Source organism: Bombus pascuorum, chromosome 4 (assembly GCF_905332965.1).
Source record: "Bombus pascuorum chromosome 4, iyBomPasc1.1, whole genome shotgun sequence".
Lineage (NCBI taxonomy): Eukaryota > Metazoa > Arthropoda > Insecta > Hymenoptera > Apidae > Bombus > Bombus pascuorum.
The window spans coordinates 2,196,555-2,218,068 of record NC_083491.1 but is presented as its reverse complement, the minus strand read 5'-3'; the positions used below and the strand labels follow the sequence as shown (position 1 = coordinate 2,218,068).

General features: G+C 38.6%; 1 protein-coding gene across 8 annotated transcripts in view; it reads right to left on the bottom strand.

Annotated features, from left to right (window-relative positions):
- LOC132906223 (neuroligin-4, Y-linked-like) overlaps positions 1 to 21,514 on the bottom strand; it is a 374,014-nt gene that overhangs the window by 12,265 nt on the left and 340,235 nt on the right. For all 8 annotated transcript variants that reach the window (XM_060958211.1, XM_060958209.1, XM_060958210.1 and 5 more), the window contains 3 exons: positions 17,099 to 17,396; positions 13,647 to 13,799; positions 11,718 to 11,918 (listed from right to left, as the gene is read on the bottom strand). In XM_060958211.1, coding sequence (XP_060814194.1) covers positions 11,718 to 11,918; positions 13,647 to 13,799; positions 17,099 to 17,396 — 652 coding nt within the window. The remainder of the gene's footprint in view (positions 1 to 11,717; positions 11,919 to 13,646; positions 13,800 to 17,098; positions 17,397 to 21,514) is intronic.

Sequence of the window (21,514 nt, the reverse complement as noted above, 5' to 3'; positions counted from 1 at the left end):
GAGATCACCGGCGATCCGTTAATTCCGCGATCTTTTGTGTCTCCGACGTGACACGTGCGTGTTATCATTGTTCGTTCATACGTACGACGATCGTTGAGATATCGTAAGCAGACTTAATAACGCGCAATAAGCGTTATCCTTCTGTCGGATCTGGCTAAGTGGCAGTAAAATAAAAATGTTACCGGCAGGAAATCGGCTCGGTTAACGTGATCTACACGAAACGGTAAACCAGTGAACTTGCACATTGGATATTAGACGATTCATCGATACACTCGAGAAACGCAGAAAATCATCGAGTAATAACAGCTTGGCAATCGCTCCTGATGTTTCAACATCGGAATTCGTCTGAACCGGGCCTGATGACGAGCGACCATAATGCTTCCCCAGCAGAGACATAACAATCTATATTTCTGTCACTCTCCAACCCATATCCCTCATTGCCTATAACTCCTACTTACACGAACGAGAACGTCGGTACAAGGTATATCAGAGAAAATGCAGACCGCGATGATCATGCTGCGTATAACGACGATGTAATAATGCTAAATAGCCAAGAGCCTCGTGTAAATACAAATCATTGGCAGCGTGTTAAAAAGGAAAAAAGGAGGAGACATGGAATCTCTTCAAAATAAAAATTGGTAAAAATTCAAACGTTACTGTTGAGACATGTATAATTTTCTGTGCTGGACTGGGTTAAATGCGTATTAGAGATACTTGTATGTGAGTATCAGTGTGTGGATACGTGTGTGTAAGCGTCAGAGGGCGTTCAGGCCTTGATTAGGACAAAAGACGATTGGAGCATCTGGAAGAGTCGGTTAACAGTCGAGTGTAGAAAAATGTGCTGAGACGTAATATATTATTACTTTAATATTAATCCTCAGTGTATATTCAGTGTTCCTATAACATTATTTTGGCTCCAAAGATCCACAATTCTCAACAGTTACCATAGGCCTTGACAATAGCCTCCGTCTATTCTCCACCGCGACGTACTATCACCGCTGAAGAACGTGTAGAATACTTTGATATTTGATTGAAAATTGGATCGGCATTCGTAGGACTATCCGAGAAATGCGATGTCTGGGGACCTAGGATCGTCACATCGAAAGGACGCGGTCCGCCACAAGCAATTTCATCTAGAAACTTAGATTTTATGTCTACAGGTCAGCTAACTTGCTGGTCAACTGACCCGAATAAACTTTCTGACTTCTTAAATTCCTTCACCGGAGATGTATCTCATACCCACGCACAAATTGAGGCAAATTACGATTTAAGCTTGGATCACAGCGGTATAATTGTAACAGTAAGTACAGATATTATTTGATCACAAAATATGCTGCGTGATATGGGTCTGGTATGTCTTCGATCGGATTCTACGCAACGATCTACGAGTACCCCTGGTCAAGGACGTGATCGACTCTCATTCGACAAGATACAGAGATCGCAACTTGAACCACCAAAATAATCTCGTCAGCGACCTGCTGAGATCCAACCATCGCGTCGTAAGAACATTCGAGGCTGAGAGGATCTGCCCAAACGACCTCTCTATACAAATTCGATTAAATCATCGATGGATTGTTTCCGAACCGAGTTTTATTTACTCACTACTCCCACCAGTAATGGCAAACTGTAAATGTCTAATAATAAAAAAAAAAGCAAAAATCTTGAAGGCCATCCTTAAATCATTGTTATTTTAGTAGAACGATGATGAGAGTTGAAAGAGCCTGACATATACCGACGAAACTTGGCTGTTAAACCCTGGCATACCCTGTATATATGTATTGCATATGTATAACGAGAAAATATTGTAGTTATTTTTATTTACAGTACAATACAGTTATTGCTCTGCTATACGCAAACAAATTTCGTGCCTACAATTATCTGTTCTCCATTCGCAAATACACGTATCGATTTTAATTTACAGATATCCATTGTCCCCATTATTTAGGTTACAATTAATTGCAATTGGAACCTACTCGTTCGACCTATATTCGTATCCGTTCCTCACGTTTCTATATCCGTTTTAATAATCCAATACGAGGCATTGTAAACTATGTGACGTTTAAACAACTCCCAGATTCAAAACGATAGAGAAAATTTGTATCGACTGCTGTAAAATATTAAAAATTACAGATAGGTTTTCGATTATGTGAAACAACAAATACGACATAGAGAACTGTGTCTAACGTGGAACTAACGCGATAACAACGATCGAGCGAATATTATCAACCGTTTCTCGCTGGAAAATTCTGAATATTTAACGCAATTATCGACAAGTCAAGCGATGTGTCTGCAATATTTCGAAAATATTGAAAAGGACGAAGAAAAGGCTTACGAAAAGAAAGAAATGAAAAGACAATTTCGGTAACGCGATACTAAATTTTCAAGCAGCTCTTTTTCCTCCGTAGTTTTCGTTCGATTTATTAGTTCGTCATTTTCTTTGCTACCTTTTACACTAAATTTATCAGATTGAAAATTCTCTTCGCGGGGAAGAGGAATACGAAGGAATTCTCGATAAAGAATTAAAGGAAGAAGGAGAAAAGAAATAAAGAGAAATAGGATGAAGGGAAGGAGATTCAGCTGAAAAAACCTCGCTCGCTTCGGTCCGGCATCGTTACACTACGTTTTAGTGTGGCTTCACGAGGTCGCCTCGTAAAGATCGTAAGCCGGAGGAATATCCAAACAAACGTCCTTTAAAGCATCGAGTACTTCACGCGGAAATGTTGCAGAGAGAAGCGTATTCGGATTAATCCCGGTGCTATGCCGAAGGGAAATACGATGCAATACATGTCCAATGTAAATATCCTTCGCCTCGTCGAACGCAAATATTTGCCTTTTACAATTTTGTATCCTACTCGCTCTCTGTCTAATGCTGCGCAACTATCGCTATAATTTTCGGGCAGACGGCATTTGCGCGAGACAACTGCGAACAAAAAAGCGATATTTTCCTCTAACTTGCGATCCCGTCTGTATCTGATTCATGACGAAAGCTTCAGGATGTTTGTTGGGGCGAAATCCGAGAGAATCTTCAAAGTGGATCTACGATTTCATATAACTGGTATCTTATTTTATAGTTGCACGTATACACTAAAATAAAGGATGTATATTCTGAAGTAAAAGACTTCAAGGCAGAGGCACCGCAAGGAAGAGTCTTAGGACCAATATCATACACACTATACACGGCCGATATACCAACAACTACCAACAGCAAAATACTGACGTTCGTGGACGACACGGCTGTCTAGTGAGGTACATTAATCCAGAAACTCTTATAGAAAGAAGACTAAAAAGAACACCCCACTGATCTCACTAAAGAAATAAAATAGTCAGACTTGAAGATGGTACCTCGAAGAAGATGAAAACTGGAAGATGAAAAAAACGTATACACTGCGGATGTTTAGATAAATTCGTAATTCTACGAAGACGATTAATGATATTTCGAAGTATAAAGAGTTAAACAGCAGTCGCGTTACTACAAGAGTACATCACAAGAATAGAAAAATTGCTACAAGATAAACAAACAAAAGCAAACCCCAGTAAATGCAACCATATTACGCTTACACTAAGAAAACGGAAACCACCAAATGTACAATTGAATGGCACGCACATAACACAAACAAGGCAAGTTGAATACCTAGCAGTCCACTTAGACACACAACTTACATGGAAACAACATACTAAATCAATTATAGACAAAATACGGATAAAAAGAAGGCAGATGTACTGGCTAATTAGTCGAAACTCTAAACTCGGCATAGAAAATAAACTAAAAATCTACAAAAGGATGATAAAACCAATTATGGAATACCGCTATGGGGTACGGCAGCAATGAGCAACATAAATAAACTAGAGTCGCTACAATCGAAGATACTGAGAACAATAGTCAACGCCCTATGGTATGCCAGAAACGAGGATATACGCAGAGACTTAAAAATACCAACGGTCAAAGAAGAAATCGGCAGGTACGCGGAAAAATACAAGAAAAGAAGGGCAACACATCCAAACCAGCTGGCTGCTGGAGCGAGCAAAACTCTTATAGAAAGAAGACTAAAAAGAACACCCCACTGACCCCACTAAAGAAATAAAATAGTCAAACTTGAAGATGGTACCTCGAAGAAGATGAAAACTGGAAGATGAAAAAGACGTATACACTGCGGATGTTTAGATAAATTCGTAATTCTACGAAGACGATTAATGATATTTCAAAGTATAAAGAGTTAAAACATAGGACATTTACGTTCAATGTTTATCAATGTCTTTAGCGTTTTCAAATCGGTATAATCGCAATCGAAAGGAGGCTGATCTAAATACGCGAATAAATAGCAAATTAGCATCGTATTGGACGATATTCGCCGAACAATTTAACTCGTCTCCATTGCCATTCGTCTTACGGTACATAAGCTGTTCGAAATCTCGTTCGGTTATCGAATATTCCAACTTCCTCGAAACTTTCTTCGGCGTGTTATTCCAAAAATCTTCTCAAATACCGAGCATTCGAAACTTCCTTGATATTCCGTGGCGCATAGCCAACTCGGAGACACCGGATCACAGCGATTATTTCAATCACGCTCCACCCCTAAATATCGGAACTTCTTACTTTACAATTGGTGCACGCGGAAGGCGGTTTATGAATTACAATAGACCGAATCGTTAATTTCAAAGTGTTGGAACTCGAACGAAGAACACCTTGCCCCATTATCGGCTGCTGCTGTTCCCCAATTAATTAATAATCTTTGATAACCTATCGGAATATCGCTACTACCCTTTTCTCTCTGCGACCAATCATCGATTTATAGGAGGAAAAAAGAAGGAAACAGATGTTTTTAAGGCTCTTTTACTCTCTCATCAAGATTCTTTGACCAATCGAATACTTTGTACGTTTAATTAACTGATAACCGACATTTACGATCGATATCACCGTTTCGTACTTCGATTTTATAAAACGTAACCAATTACTCGTCGCGAAATAACCCTGAAATTTTCAAAGTTAAATATCGAAAACTTGAAAAATTTTCTGAACGTATAATCGCAAAATGCAGTTGTAACGCGCGTTTATGACTCGCATCTCGAGCGAGTCGCAAAGTTTGTAGATCGTACGCGATCTTGAGACCGAAGAAAACGGTCGAAATAATCTGTACGAGGTGTCGAACGCCGGAGACTCTGAAATCTTCAGGAATCAGCCGATTTGTATGCAAGATGCAGCGTTTCATAAGGTCGAGGACGAAAACGATAAGAAACGAAGCTGTCGCGAATAGAATCGAGGCAGAGATGTCGACGACGATGGAATTTCCGATTCAGAAAACCGCGTATAATATTATATAGCGCGAATAACCGCGATAAATTAGACCCACCTGATACCGCGTTGCTATCGTGCTCAAACTTTGATTTACTTTCGATCCTGCTGGCGAAATTACCAAGCTCTTCGTGTCGTGCTGTTAATTGGACCGAGAAGGGTTCATTATGAGTTGGCGCTGCTAGTTTTTCAAGTGGATTAAAAGATGCGTTAAACCTTTCCCGATGGAGAACTGATTTTACCCTCGAGATACGAAATGGGGTAATTTAAGCCTCAAGTTAAAACGTTTCTGATTGGTACGTCAGCGGAGACACGAGGTTTCGTAAACTGCGATGGAGTAATTTGAAGTTGGTTGGATAACCGCGGATTTTAGTACGTTCTACTTTAATAGAAGTTATTGGGATAAAATTTATGAAATTTTCTTCCGCTATATTATATCATTTCGCTAAGTTCACGAAAGTATTCAAAGTCCTGTCGTAGAAAACTTTTATATGCATATTGTATGTGTTGTATAAAACGATTTGCGATTTTGTCTATTAAATGGAACGGAAGTGGCGGATTTTAACAATATCGATGAATTTTACAAGGGATTTATTACTATCGACGATAACGAAGCAATGTGGAGCATACGATTGCAGATCTTGAGAGAGTAGAGAGTTCGTAAGCGTACCAAGTTAATTGGGACGAGAGCAGAGGACGCAGATTGAAACTGATGACGATGGATATCTTAGCTATTGACTTTGATCGTTTAATTAAAAATTTATCTTTGCAATTCGACAAGACAATGGGAACGTGATACTTTTTATGGTAACTGGTCCAAATACTTTCGTCTTCTCGGTAGATAATTTAGATTTATACTCTGGCGATTCTATAAAAAGATAGCCAACGTTGACTCTCATTATCGATTCACCTTTAGTTTGATAAAACGTTTTACCAACACTTTGCTGAAGTTCGCGTAATATTACTTACACAGATTCACTAAAACGTTCAAATACTTCGCAGATGGTAGTGTATGAGAGTAAAAAGTTCTTATTGTTAGCCAGTTTTAAAGCTTTGATAAGCGGTATATGAGATTCTCTTTTTACCAACTCGATTGGTTTTTAAAGGAAGGCTATCGCCTCTGTTAAGAGTTACTCACGAGTCCTTCGTTCGTTTTTCTTTTTTATCGATTAGTCCGTCGCTATTCCAGTGCTGTTTCTCGCCTATACTTCGTGTGCACGAACGATTGGTTTCGCGAGTAATGACGGGAGCAGTGGACCGTGATTCCTGGCAATTGGCTGACTCAATACGCGCCAGTTGCATCAGTTCTTCTGCTTTCGAATCGACCTGACTGTACAGTACGCGAGCAATTAAAGAAATTCGTGACAAACCAGCGAAATATTAGGTGGACACACGACTTAAACGACTTTGCATGGTGGAAAAGTGAGGCCAGAAGAGACTGAAATCCACTTGGATCGATTGATCACTTTTGTTAGATCTTTGAAGAATATTGTATCTATTTAAAAAAAAAGTTGTAAGTCTAAGAGAATTCTATTAACATGTATTTTATCTTAAAAGAGTTTTTGCTGGTCGATTTTTGTTCAAAGAAGTGGTATTGGTATTTCAGCGTATTATATCATGTATAGTGGCTGCTGAAGTTTTTAGACCAGTAATTCCCGTTTTAACGTAACTCTAGTAGAAATTTTCTTGCAAGAGCGTTTACGATGCTGTATTTTGCGAGATCAACGATAATCGGAGTAATATAGAGAATGAAGCATTTACGCGATTATACAAATGCGATTATTTAAAAATTATCGTTATATTCGATACCGCAATGGTGTTAAAATTGTACAACTTGAATGCGACACGATATAAGCTTCTAAAGTGAAATATCGTTTGAATTCTCAAAAATACACCGTTGCGAGTGTATAAAATTGCTATGACGAATTTTTAATTACAAATCAACCATTCTAACCACCATTGTGTTGATAGTATTAGCGTTAGAAAAGCTGCGAAAGGACCGTGTTATGCAAATTGCACGTATACTTTGAAACCGCTGAAAAGCACATTCCTTCGTCAATACAAACGGCCATTATATACCGAGCAACAAAGCGAGAGATGCTTCAAGTCCTAGCACTGTATGAAGCGTTCTCGTGTTCAGAGAACCAGACGCCACGGCGGTCGGAACGGGATAAAACAAACAGACAGGACAGACGCGAGAGAGAGTTGCTTCGAATGCTTGCGGCTGTCTGAACAGGATCCATGCCGCTTCTCGGCCATTTCCAGCCGGGTTCCGGTTGCACCGGAAATGTTACCAAACAGTTTACATCTTCGGCCTGGCCTTTGCAGCTCCGGGAACACGCTGTCTCCGTTCCAGAAGCTGGCAGGAAAAGGAGGAAAACAGCTTTTCCTTCGTTGCCCAAGGTTGCAACACGGCAACTCTTCAACCGCCGTTCCTATTTCTCTTTCTTTCTTTGCTCGCTTTTTCGACCTCGATACGCCAGCAACGAGCGACTTCCTGTGAATAAAACGAGGCAACGAGGCTCTTCCGACGCGTCGTGGAAACGCGGGTAAAAATCCACTCGGCCGATGGTGATGCTGGAAATCGAGGAATCAAGCTGATGCGCGCCTCGACTTTTATGCTTCTGTCTCGCTCCCGTTGACGCCATTTCCAACTGGTGAATTTCGAGGAAGTTCCAGGAAATTACGGCCTGTTGCCGAGGCTACGAAACATTCGTTTCTTACGGACGTTTTTCGTGTATTTTGTATACGCGATTTCAAGGGCTTTCTTCGTAATCGAACAAAAACGAAGAGAATTTACCATTCTTCTGTATCTTTTTCTTGCCGAGAAGTTTTATCGTCGTATCGAGCGTGTGGTTGTTAAAGTTATTACTTTGGATAATTTTGCTTATATGACAAATTTAATGGTGCAAAAGTACACCCAATACGCAAAGGTATTCGTATAGTACTCGTTATAATATCAAGCAGTACCCCTTAGAAATAGGAATTTGCATAACCAGCTGCGATGTACATAATTATGGAGCGTCGAACCCCTTACGAATGCGAACACTTTTAATGTTTATTTATAATTACCGAGAGTTTCACTCGAACACTTTTCGACTTGGAATTTGAGAGGAAAATAGATATACTTTGAGTAACCTAGAAAAATACACCGAGCTATGAAAATCTCCTTTTATGGAGGAAAAAATTCTTCGCTGTAATCCTAACGATATTTTGTGAAGCCATCGAAGACATTAAAACCTCTGCTGCATTCTCCTTCGAAACCGTACTTTTTAAAATGCTCTCCGTTTCACGATGATACGATTTCTTGTCCCGAAGATATTGTCGAAGGAAACATCATTTTTGCTGTTCCTTTACGGCTGTCCTCTCTCGCGCTTACTGACCTGTCCCAAGCCTGGCACGTATGCAGTGGTCGGTGACAGCCGCCGAGTCAGCGCTTTTTTTCCCTACTATTATAAGGGCGACGCGTACGCATTTCCAAAGGAAAGAAGTGGGTCACGAAATTTCACCCACCATTCAACGCTCTCCGTGCACTCGACGTGCTCCGATTTTCGTGCTTCGTATCTCGAAAACCGATTCGGATATCGACTTGTAACAAAATGCATCCTCGAGTGCCACGGTAGTGGTACGTACGGTTTAGTCCTGTTACAGTGCTACAGCTCCACGGTATTCACCGAGTGGATTTCGGTTTTAAATTTCGTCGTTCCTTTCGGGTGGATCTTGTAGTTGAAACTAATGCGGTATCGAGTGCCTGATGGTTTACCTGCTATTGAATACGCTAATGCTGCTCTTCACGGATTTCCCCCGCATATATCTCGGTCTCTTAGAAAATCTTCGAGATTTGAATATCCTTCTTTCCCTGAGAAGTCTTTAAACGTAACTCGTCGTATTATTAATTGCGAAAATGGTATCTTTTGTTAGTTTTGAACGGTCCTTTTATCGTTGGTATTTTTCTTACTGCTGCGACTATTGCTCAGAGGTCTTTTATTTTATCGGTATTTCTGCTTCAGCGTTTTCGGTATTTCTTCTTTGTCAGAATTCCTTTGGCTATTATATTTTATTTCTGGAATCCCTTTCTTTTTGATATTTCTTTCCTTTGGGTTTATTGTTGTTACTGAAATTCTGTTTTCAGTTATTCACATTCTAGTATTTCATTATGTTAGAGAATATTTTCGCAAACTATCATTAAAGAGAAACAGGTGCGATGATAGATTATTTTCCATCGACAACAAACAAGGGGAATAATCGATCTCTAGTGCGTCTTAATATGAACGAGAACTTCGAGAGGAAGTGTCAATGTTCTTGCCAGGCAGAAAATAAAGTAATAACAGGAGCACACGTGGTGTGCTTTTAATTATTCGTTGATAAATAAACGTGCTTTATTTCGCGGGTCAGCGCAGTTTCAAAGTATAATTAACGTTGCTACGCGTTGCTTGAGTTTCTATAGGAATATTATACTTTACGAACATTTACGTTGCACTTCAGCTGAGCATGTATATTTTTCTTAGAAGCACGTCGACGTTTCTGTGGTTATCTGTTCTCATTTTGTTCAAATCCTTCAACGTCGGACAATTCTCAGTGAATTAATTATAACAAGAACCAACTGTTCTATCTAAATGATATTTAACATAAAAATTGTAAAGGTTTGATAAACCTTTCATCGATAATCGAAATCCAAATTAAACCAATCTCCGGACAAATTGAATTAGCTTCAGGAACGTAGTCTAACTTAACCAACAATTAACGAACCATTTCATCAACTGACAGTACCGGTTTCACCATTTTCCAAAAATGGCAAACGAAACATCATTTCTTTTCATTGAAACCCATTTTCTCTTCTTAACTGTACACTAATCGCACAAAGCAAAGCGAATGAAAAAATACCAGGAATATCGCGATCCCATCGGGTAAATCCCACCAACTATGAAAAACCAAATTCCAGTAGTTAAAGCCAAAAAGTGGAACGTCCAATCTGTACTACAGAGAGAGAGTGCAATAAAAAATACATTTTCGGTTCTCGAGGAATAAAACGAAGCCACGTAATTTGTCACTATCCACGCGAGATCAATACGCACGATTTTTTTCATCCCTCTTCCCTTTGTCCCCTGCTCCCATCCCACGTGAGATGTCGTACTATCTCGATCGTCGATCCGGTCGGGTTTGCCAGACTAATCTCTTGCCGATTAATCTATCGAGTGTCGGCTAGCCAGGATTTCGCCTAATCGCGACCGACACGCGATATTTCTGCTCTATTTCGAATCGATTTTCATCCATGCCGCTTGTTATTGTACGGTCCTTCGTCATCGTGGTCGGCTTTCCGACTCTCGCAATTTGTCTTCGACACGGCCGAATGTGTTTAGTTTTTGGAAAACAAGCGTTTAATGCTCATCGGAATTCCAGATTATATCACTGTGTTGCTGTATTCTGTAATGTGTAACACAAGGCAGAAGAGAAACGAATATTTTATCGGAGAGAAAGCCTTTCTCTGAAAAAACGAATTAGGAAAAATGTGTGTGTGTGTGTTTTTTTATCTTCCCGCGTTCTTTCATTTTCAGTCCAATTATAATTTTCTAATGTTAACAAGTATCTCAAACTCTTAAAATACTCTTACCGATACGCGTGATTTCTTGTTTCAATTGTACACGTTAGACATCTTGCTGAAACATTGCAAATCTTGTTTGTTTGTCAGAATGAGAGCAAGATTGAAATAGAAAAGTTGGAGGATAGTAGGAGGGTTAAATGAGCGAGTAAAGATCCTATTTTATCAAGAATTATGAGGAAATATTATATAAAAGATGTTCAGGAATATATCATACATTAAGTCTAACTCTCAACTCTTGCAATTTCTCTCTAATACGAGGCAGAAGAAAAATGAATATTTTATCGGAGAGAAAGCCTTTCTTTGAAAAAACGAATTAGGAAAAATGTGTGTGTTTTTGTTTTATCTTTCCGCGTTCTTTCATTTTCAGTCCAATTATAATTTTCTAATGTTAATAAGTATCTCAAGCTCTTAAAATACTCTTACCGATACGCGTGATTTCTTGTTTCAATTGTACACGTTAGACATCTTGCTGAAACATTGCAAATCTTGTTTGTTTGCCAGAATGAGAGCAAGATTGAAATAGAAAAGTTGGAGGATAGTAGGAGGGTTAAATGAGCGAGTAAAGATCCTATTTTATCAAGAATTATGAAGAAATATTATATAAAAGATGTTCAGGAATATATCATACATTAAGTCTAACTCTCAACTCTTGCAGTTTCTCTCTAATACGAGGCAGAAAGTTTAATTTTTGACGTCGCCTTCGCGTGTTTGATAACGCGTAGGATAGAGGAGAGGAAAGACGAGGCGTTTCTTTAGAAATAACGCGTTCGTGTGTCTTTTTATCTTGCTGCGAGTATTGCACAGAATAAAATTCAATTCGCTCACCCTTGCCATAAGGAGCAAGTAGAAGGAGGTTCACAAGCGCAGCTCCAGTATCGTGTCCAATCAACGTGATTTTTGTCGGATCGCCTCCAAAAGCAGCGATATTTTCACGTACCCAGCGTAATCCCATAGCGATATCCTTCAAGGCCAGATTTCCACCAGATCCTGGCGTTCTGTCTGGATACGGACGAGTCCTCAAGAAACCTGGAACATGGCCAACCATACTTGACTCTACCTTATTTTTTTTTCAAAAAAATATGTACAATATTATGTTAATTTTCTTTTCCATTTGAGTAAAAATTTACTCTTATTTCTATCTTTGAATATTCCTCGATTCTCTTACTATTTATTCGTAGATATTAATACATTTACGAAAGTTATGTGTATCTGATGAATCATTAGGAACTTATTAACTAATTTGAAACCTTATACGATAAAGGATCTATATTCGATATCGTTGAAGTGGTCACCACTTCCAAGAAAACTCTACACCTTTTTAGTTTTCTCAAGCACTGAAGCTATCGACAGCGCATAGACAAAAGACTGGGACGAAGGCAAACCATAAACTGTAGACAGGCGACGATGGCTTCAGGGTTTTCGGTCACAGGGTAACACTGCTAGCCTGTGGATCTGGACCAGCTCAATTATATTCCGACTTGTATTTACACTTCAGTATTTAAGATATATTTTCTACCTTACAATTTATCCACGCGTCCCTCTGTTCACACATCTAATAACCTCAACAGTAATCTTCGACTGTGTGATATTGTTGAAGTGATTACCACTTCTAAGAAACCTCTACATTTGGTCTTTTTAGTTTTCTCAAGCACTGAAGCCATCGACAGCGCATAGACAAAAGACTGGGAAGAAGGCAGACCATAAACTGTAGACAGGCGACGATGGCTTCAGGGTTTTCGGTCACAGGGTAACACTGCTAACCTGTGGATCTGGACCAGCTCAATTATATTCCGACTTATATTTACACTTCAGTATTTAAGATATATTTTCTACCTTACAATTTATCCATTGTAAGGCGGTCCTTTGTTGACATACATCTAATAATCTCAACAGATACAATAATAATCCGGTCAATTACATACTAAAAATAAATCTTCTCTTATTTATTATTTCTATCGTTATCGTAATTTATCGTTATTCGGTTTCATATCATAAAATGATATACAATTAAAATACAATTTATATCGCAAATGAGATCTATCTTTTTTTTATCGTGCTTAATTCCACGACAAAGTTATGCCGGATATCTGAGTGCCGTTCGATTACAGGAAAACGGATACCATAGGGAACAGTTCGTTTCTACATTCGCGGATACCGTAATTGAATATACTAAAGGAACCGTAAAATATTAATCCGCTATCGGATGGATTTATACGACCGTTGGACGCGCGCAATTATAACGTTAAATAATGCGACTGTGTCGTTTGTGTTTCTGCCATAGAACCGTGCACGTGTGTACGTTTCGTTTGGACAGAGTTTAACGCGGCAAATGAATAATGAGCAAGCTTTTGGGGAATAAGAATTCATCCGAGTTGGATGAATTATTTATTCGGTGTTCCTGCTTTATTTGTGTTTTCTTATTTACCCTGCATTATTCATGAGAACTTACAGTTTTTTACTTTCATTTTACGTTTTCAGTTTTCGCGAATAAAAATGGCGTTACGCGAATACACGTGCTTTTTTCTTCGGATTTTATGTGCGATCGATTAAGGAAAATAATGGCAAAGCCTGCAACTTGAATGCGTCTATATGTCGTCGTTGCGTAATTTTGATATTACGTGTACACGTATCTGAATCTCAAAAATATTGTCTTGGCTATTTATCATAACTGTAATAATATCACCGTGGAAAGAAGCGATTTATTCGTTGGTTAAAAATTATAATTCTCGTTATATGTATAAAAATGATACATACCTAAGATTCCAAGACGATAATTAAGGGTGATTACTATGACGTGTCCAGCGCTTGCCAAAACGGACCCATCGTAGATGTTTCCCGTTCCCCATTCGAAACTTTCACCGTGAACGTACACCATCACGGCGTATGGTGCTTCTAGTCCTCGAGACCCTATGGAATTTCATAATTTCAATTCTGAAATCTACTATTATTAATATCGCGATTATATGTGTATCATTATTAAAATATCGTAATCTGTTCTAATAGTATTTCACAAAATCTCGGTATCTCCTCCCTATATTAATATATTTTGAAGAAATATTTTTGACGAAGCGATATAATATTTCCATTTAACGATGTCATTTTAATTAACGAATCACAAGCTGATTCGTCGAAGAGATGCGCGAGTCAGATCTTTAATACGTAACGTAACATTCGATTTACCTTGACAACTCAAGCCATTACCTCGTTATCGAGATCAATCGATCTTACAATGATTTATTACCATGGTAATAATCCGGCCTGCATTCACGTAGCCCATATATTTCGAAAACACGTCGTTCATCATTAACGCCACCTCCAAAAGTGTCCTTCTACCGTGAAACAACGCGTAATTAAATGATAAGAGATCGTTGGGCGATTTCATAAGGGAAACTCTCAGACCGAGGAAGAACGACGAGCAGGTTGAATTGGCTGGATTTAAATTCATTAGACGCAAGGGGTGGTTTTACGTCCGGAACAGCGTGGTGTCAGTTTGCTCCAAGTGCACGGCTTGTTACCCCTAGTAATGGTGAGTTACGTTGCAATAACTTCTGCATTTCTCCACGCGTAGAGCTTGTGTTTATTAACTTGGAAAATATAATTTTATTACGTTACATTTTGCATGTATCCTTTAACACATTTTCATTATTAAGAAATATTATTCATATTTGTCTATCTTAGATTATATGGTTTTATTGCAATTTTACGTGTTCCTCTTTTTGTAAAGAAATCGAAGTACTACAGGAAAGAATAGTTTTCTTCCTTGAAACAAGCAAACATTTTCACTTTATGCCAAGAATTATTTCGTCTATTTGATTTAGAGTACTACGATAATTTTCAATACCCAATAATCAAAATCTGTTTTGTCGTAATAAACGAAGAGAAATTTATGACAAATTCAAATATTACATTATCCCCGTGTACATACGTATATCGATTTGTTCACGCTTACAGGAACCTGTACGAAGTTTATGCAGATAATAAATTCCTTCCATAACCGCAAACCGTATCATAAAAACTACCATCAAGTACATCGTAAAATAAACTCTGACGAGTATGTAAAATAAAACTTCCAGGCAAACTAAACTGAAGCATCGTATATACCTTCGAACTCAAAAATCATTATCACGTCATAAAAAAAATTCCATAACGAAAATTCCACTCTGTTTCGCGCGAAAAATATAAATCAACTGTATTCTGGTTTCTTTCTTTTAGGAATTTTTAGAACACTAGAAGAGATTCAATGGTCGATCGAAATCGATTTTCTGCACGATTAATTCCGCCTGTTATCCGTTTACTTGTCACCGTAATATCACGTTGGTCAGGTATCGTTAATCGCGCTCCAATCACGGCCAAATCGCTCTTTAACCGGTTGCTATAGCGGAAACGGACGCGAAGCGATTAGCGGGCGACGACGGTTTTATTGGTTTCGTCGAAAATTCAATTTCTCTATCGCGTTACAATCCGCTCGACCGATTTAATTGGCAGCGGCTCGCCTGATCGAAAACGGCGAAACAACAACGGTGAAGCTCCCTCGCGATTTCCTCGATTACGTAACAACCATCCCCCTTTCCACCCCAACTTGTGTTGCATCGTGTACGAGGGAGAGACACCGGTGGAAAAAATTCGGCTAAATCGTTGATTGGGATGATACACGGTTTGTGTGGTGAAACAGAGGGAAAATAAAACGAGTATTTCGCTCGTTATCGTGAACCGGCTTTTTTTCCGAATGGAGAGAAGACCTGGCGCGGTAATGCGTGGTTGATTAAGACCAGAATTGGCCACGACTAAGATATACCGTTACTCTATATCTATTTACGATGTATAATTCCAACGAGAGTCATATACGTTATACGCGTGTTTGCATAGAAATTGCATTTCGTGTGAAAAAAAAGTGTTCTTGTAATTTCGAGTATTTCCATTGTATCTTGTTACTAATTCTTATTTTCTCTTCTTTATACTTTTCTCTTGTTTATTATTACTTCATTTGCAATCTACTTTATCCCATGTTGAAACACGTTATTACATAACAAATGCGTATTTCCCTGCCATCAAATTCCCGGGGAAGACCACGAAAGGCAAACTTTTAATTCCAATCTCAACTTTTCATCGTGCAATTTCGTCCTCCGTGTTCACACGTTATTTCTCTTTTTTTCTTCCCATCGAGTAATCTATAGATGCGGAACAAGAGTAGTCGTTCGTTCAGAAACACGTCTAAATGTAAGCAGGTGCAAACTCTTTGGAGTTTAGGGGAAGCTCGTACAAGAACCGTACGTTATAATTAATTAAAAAAATTTGCTGACCATATGAAAATTATTTTTCACCATATATCCAAGTATTCGTCGATAGAAATTTATTAAAAAATTAGTAGATCGCAGTGAATTTTCAACGCTGATGTAAATTCGACCGACGTGAATTTGCTCTCGTAAATTCGACTACGACGTTCATCGAATGATATACGAGGCGGCTTTTACTTTCGCGACAATACCAGGCATAAAGGTCGTAATTACTTGGGAACTAATTACTCGAGGAAGTAACTTGTTTCGTAATATCGTATTATTCCATAAACAGACGATAGGTGGCAGGCTCGAAATTTCCTGGCCGTGTGTTATTAACGCGTGCTAATTAATTACGAGCATTACACCTGGAATCTTGCGAATATAAAGGCGAGATTCGCGCGTTTAATTAGATACTTAATGCGCGACACATATTCCCTCGTCTTTCCTTTTATTCTCCCTCATTAACGTTATGTCAGCAACTCGTGACGTTTCCCTGGCGTTTTTCCGCGAATGTTGGATATAAGTTTGTTAATTACGCAATGAACCAAAAAAAAAGAAAAAAGAAAAAAAGGAGCAGACAGAAAGGAGAGGAAAAATGGAAAGAGGAGTTCCACAGTGTTACTTATGAAAAAGAGACAATTTTTTTGTTCCAATGTAATAAAGCGCTTTCCTGTGATTTATTTTCAACTGTGATAAAAACGTGAATTGTCCTTTTTCTATATAAAAGTAAAATTATTCGGTTATTCAAACAATGCGTTTCACGATTAGTTGCAAAAGCACTGTTTCCGCTGTATATTCTAGATGTTGATATTTCTTTCTCAACATCTAGAAAGTAATAAAATATAAAAATGATTAAAGTAGGCTTGTTACACAAGTAAAAACAAGAAGAAAGGAAAGGAGAAACGTAACACAGAGTTTTCTTCTACTTACCACTGCCGGGTATGTACAGGTTCAAAAACAGGCAGTCCTCGCTCTGGTTGGTCAGGAACATGTACAAACGTTTCAGCTGTTGGTATCTGCCTAGAGGCATTTGCAACAAAGCAGCTGTGTCATTGCTGATGTCCGGAAAGTGCTGGGGGCAAACCGCGCCGAAGGAATCCGCCAGTTTGATACCGTCCCAGGGGATCGGCGATATCGGTGGTCGAAAACGTAAATCTCCTACGGGAGGTGCCGCGTACGGTATACCCCGGAACACTTCTACGGGATCTAAGTGTCTGCTGTTCAAATCCTGCGACAGATACACGAGGTACTATGTATTGCCAAAAAATATATATCAAAGGAATGAAAGCTTGGATGATTTTATCAACTTCACGCACGAAACGTCTGTAACGTATGAGATGTTGGGTAATCGAAGAAAGTATTTAAAAATTTGTAGATAGCTTATGAAAGTAGTAAAAAATGTCTAGTAGAAAAGTGTCTGCTGTTCAAATCCTGCGACAGATACACGAGGTACTATGTATTGCCAAAAAATATATATCAAAGGAATAAAAACTTGGATGATTTTATCAACTTCACGCACGAGACGTCTGTAACGTATGAGATGTTCGGTAATCGAAGAAAGTATTTAAAAATTTGTAGATAGCTTAAGAAAATAGTAAAAAATGCCTAGTAGAAAAGTGTCTGCTGTTCAAATCCTGCGACAGATACACGAGGTACTATGTATTGCCAAAAAATATATATCAAAGGAATGAAAGCTTGGACGATTTTATCAACTTCACGTACGGAACGTCTGTAACGTATGAGATGTTCGGTAATCGAAGAAAGTATTTAAAAATTTGTAGATAGCTTAAGAAAATAGTAAAAAATGCCTAGTAGAAAAGTGTCTGCTGTTCAAATCCTGCGACAGATACACGAGGTACTATGTATTGCCAAAAAATATATATCAAAGGAATGAAAGCTTGGATGATTTTATCAACTTCACGCACGAAACGTCTGTAACGTATGAGATGTTCGGTAATCGAAGAAAGAATTTAAAAATTTGTAGATAGCTTATGACAATAGTAAAAAATGTCTAGTAGAAAAGTGTCTGCTGTTCAAATCCTGCGACAGATACACGAGGTACTATGTATTGCCAAAAAATATATATCAAAGGAATAAAAACTTGGATGATTTTATCAACTTCACGCACGAGACGTCTGTAACGTATGAGATGTTCGGTAATCGAAGAAAGTATTTAAAAATTTGTAGATAGCTTATGAAAGTAGTAAAAAATGTCTAGTAGAAAAGTGTCTGCTGTTCAAATCCTGCGACAGATACACGAGATTCTATGTATTGCCAAAAAATATATATCAAAGGAATGAAAACTTGGATGATTTTATCAACTTCACGCACGAGACGTCTGTAACGTATGAGATGTTCGGTAATCGAAGAAAGAATTTAAAAATTTGTAGATAGCTTATGACAATAGTAAAAAATGTCTAGTAGAAAAGTGTCTGCTGTTCAAATCCTGCGACAGATACACGAGGTACTATGTATTGCCAAAAAATATATATCAAAGGAATAAAAACTTGGATGATTTTATCAACTTCACGCACGAGACGTCTGTAACGTATGAGATGTTCGGTAATCGAAGAAAGTATTTAAAAATTTGTAGATAGCTTATGAAAGTAGTAAAAAGTGTCTGCTGTTCAAATCCTGCGACAGATACACGAGGTACTATGTATTGCCAAAAAATATATATCAAAGAAATGAAAGCTTGGATGATTTTATCAACTTCACGCACGAGACGTCTGTAATGTATGAGATGTTCGGTAATCGAAGAAAGTATTTAAAAATTTGTAGATAGCTTATGAAAATAGTAAAAAATGTCTAGTAGAAAAGTTAGTAAAACTAGTAAAGAAAAGTAGCGATAATTTGAAACTGTCTTTTATTCGCCACTGTATACATAAGTTTCTAATAATTCATAGATACGATCCTGAAATCACATTCGCCGATAGATGGGATTTTCGATTAGCTATATGAATTTCGACAGACACTAATAACCACAAAAGTACCTCGTTACTTGAATTCGGTGTGCGCAGACCAGATAGCGAGATCTCTAGCGGTAATATCTCTGCCCGGGAACACACAGTTAGATGTAAATCCTCTATTTTATGTACATAAACGTGGCTCGGATGTTCCTGTTCCGAAAACTAATTACCTAATTACCCCCTGCGTTTCGATTATCTCTGCTTGACGAGAAGATCTGCTGGATTCCCGGCAATCCACGGGCATCGCAGTTTGTCTCATCGAACGATCGATTTCTGTCTCTCCTTTCGAACAACCGAAGCTTTCTTTTAGGAAGGCAGAAATTTGACGAAAAAAAGACAAGAATTATCGTAGAAAAGATTTTTTAATTTAATAACTAATAGTAATTTAAAGATTTTCGAACTTTGACAGACTATTTTACCATTACACTATGCGCTATTAAGCTTTTCTCCGCGCTATGTACCGTGACTTTTGCTTCGCTTCGACCAATATAATTACAATGTCGTATCGAAGTTGAAATTCAAATGACACATGCAATTTATAAAAATTTTCTACGGCGAGTGTTCGAATACTTTTGCGAGCAATTGTACTCGCATACATATATGCATATTCGATGCTGTTTCCACCGCTTTTTTCACACTCTCCGCATGTTTCTAAACGCCTATGTATATTTATCGTGGATACATGAAACTATGGATACAAAGTTGAGGTACAAACATTTTTATTTCCAATCAATCGCTTCAGAGAACGGTATAAATTCGCGAGACGTTTGCGTGTGGCCGTTAACGAAACTCGATAATTGCTTTCGCTAGATGTAATTGCGCAGAGACAGAGAGAGAGAGAGAGAGAGAGAGAGAGAGAGAGAGAGAGAAGGAGAATGGGAGAGAAAGAAAAAAGAAGAAGAAGAGAAAAGGGATGGAGAAAACATTGACATTCTTGGAAGCAATTATACCAGAAGGGCTAATAAATCTCGTTTGGTGCGCGTCGACGTTAATTGCACCTCCGGTTGGTGGCCGTGAGAGGCGAACTTTCGCCTCTTCTCTTCCACCCCTATTGAGAAGGACGATGGAGCTGCATCGAGTTCAAAATCACGAATTCCCATTAACTGGAGGATTCGCGATGTTACCCGGAGAATGATAAAGAGAGCAAGCTGACAATGTTGGAAAGACGTGAAAAAAATTCTTGCCCCTCGGCCTTGTTTCTACCCTCCAGCCCTCTATAATTATGGCATTTTCTATCTTGAACGCCGTCGAAAGGAATTTTATAATGGAAGATAAGTTTTTATCGAGGATTTATAATATCAGTGTCATGGAACTGATATTGATAAGAATGTAATATACTACGAAAAAATGAAAAATGATAAATTCGTTTAAAATTATTTTTACATCATTCCTGTCCACTTTCCATTTTCTACTTAAGTAGGACATTTCAATGCTTGGATTTTTCACCATTGTCAATTTGACGTCCCAAAATAAATTAAGTTCAAACGAATCAAATGCTTTCTTTCTTTGTCGTCTTAATTTTCTCCCTTTCTTTCCTTGTTTCTTTATTCCACTTTTATCCTTTGTCGCTTCTCTTTTATCTTCCGCTTTTATTCAGCCGCTGCTTCTGTTCTTTCTTCGCCGCTCTTCCCTCCGGTTTTTCCGATTGTGAAAATATTCGTGTGCGGAAATTCTATAAGCCCGGTAATCAAACAGGTCCATCAAAAAGTAACGCTTTTCCATGACGTTCGGAAACAACGAGAGCTCGATGAGCAAAAATATACCACGCGTACCAATGCTCGGAAACTGACGACTTCGCGTTAATTTTGAAACCACGAGCACCGATTAAGTTCGGTTCGCGATTTTATTTAAAAAAGAGAAAAGAAAGCACGCAAAGAAGAGAGAAAAAGGTAATTGTAACGGGAGCGAATGTTCGATTGCGGGGAAAAATCGACGAGGATGGAGAAAATATTTAAATGAAAAAAAGCGTCCTGACGATTCGATTCGACCTCGTTCGCGCTTGTGTTTTCGAGTCCGTAAAAAATTAACGACCTTCACCTGGCGTTGCAGCGTCGACAATCAGCGTTCGTGCTGGCGAAAACGTCTATGAAGCAACGTTGTTGATGCGTTATTTATTCCCGCGGGGTCATTGATTTCCCTCGTCGTCGCGCGATTGATTTCTGTTGGTACACCCACGCAATTATCATCTCTCTCTGTTTATTCTTTTATCTTGGCTCTGCCTGTGCTCTTTCTGGCCCTTTTTTCGCTTTCATGTCGGTTTGTTGCGAGACTTTGATTCCAGGAAAATCGAGCGCTCGATGCGTTGATTTTGAAGTTTGTAACGAGTCGGATTCCGATGTGTGCTCCGTGCTCTGGTTTACCATCGCTGCGACACTTG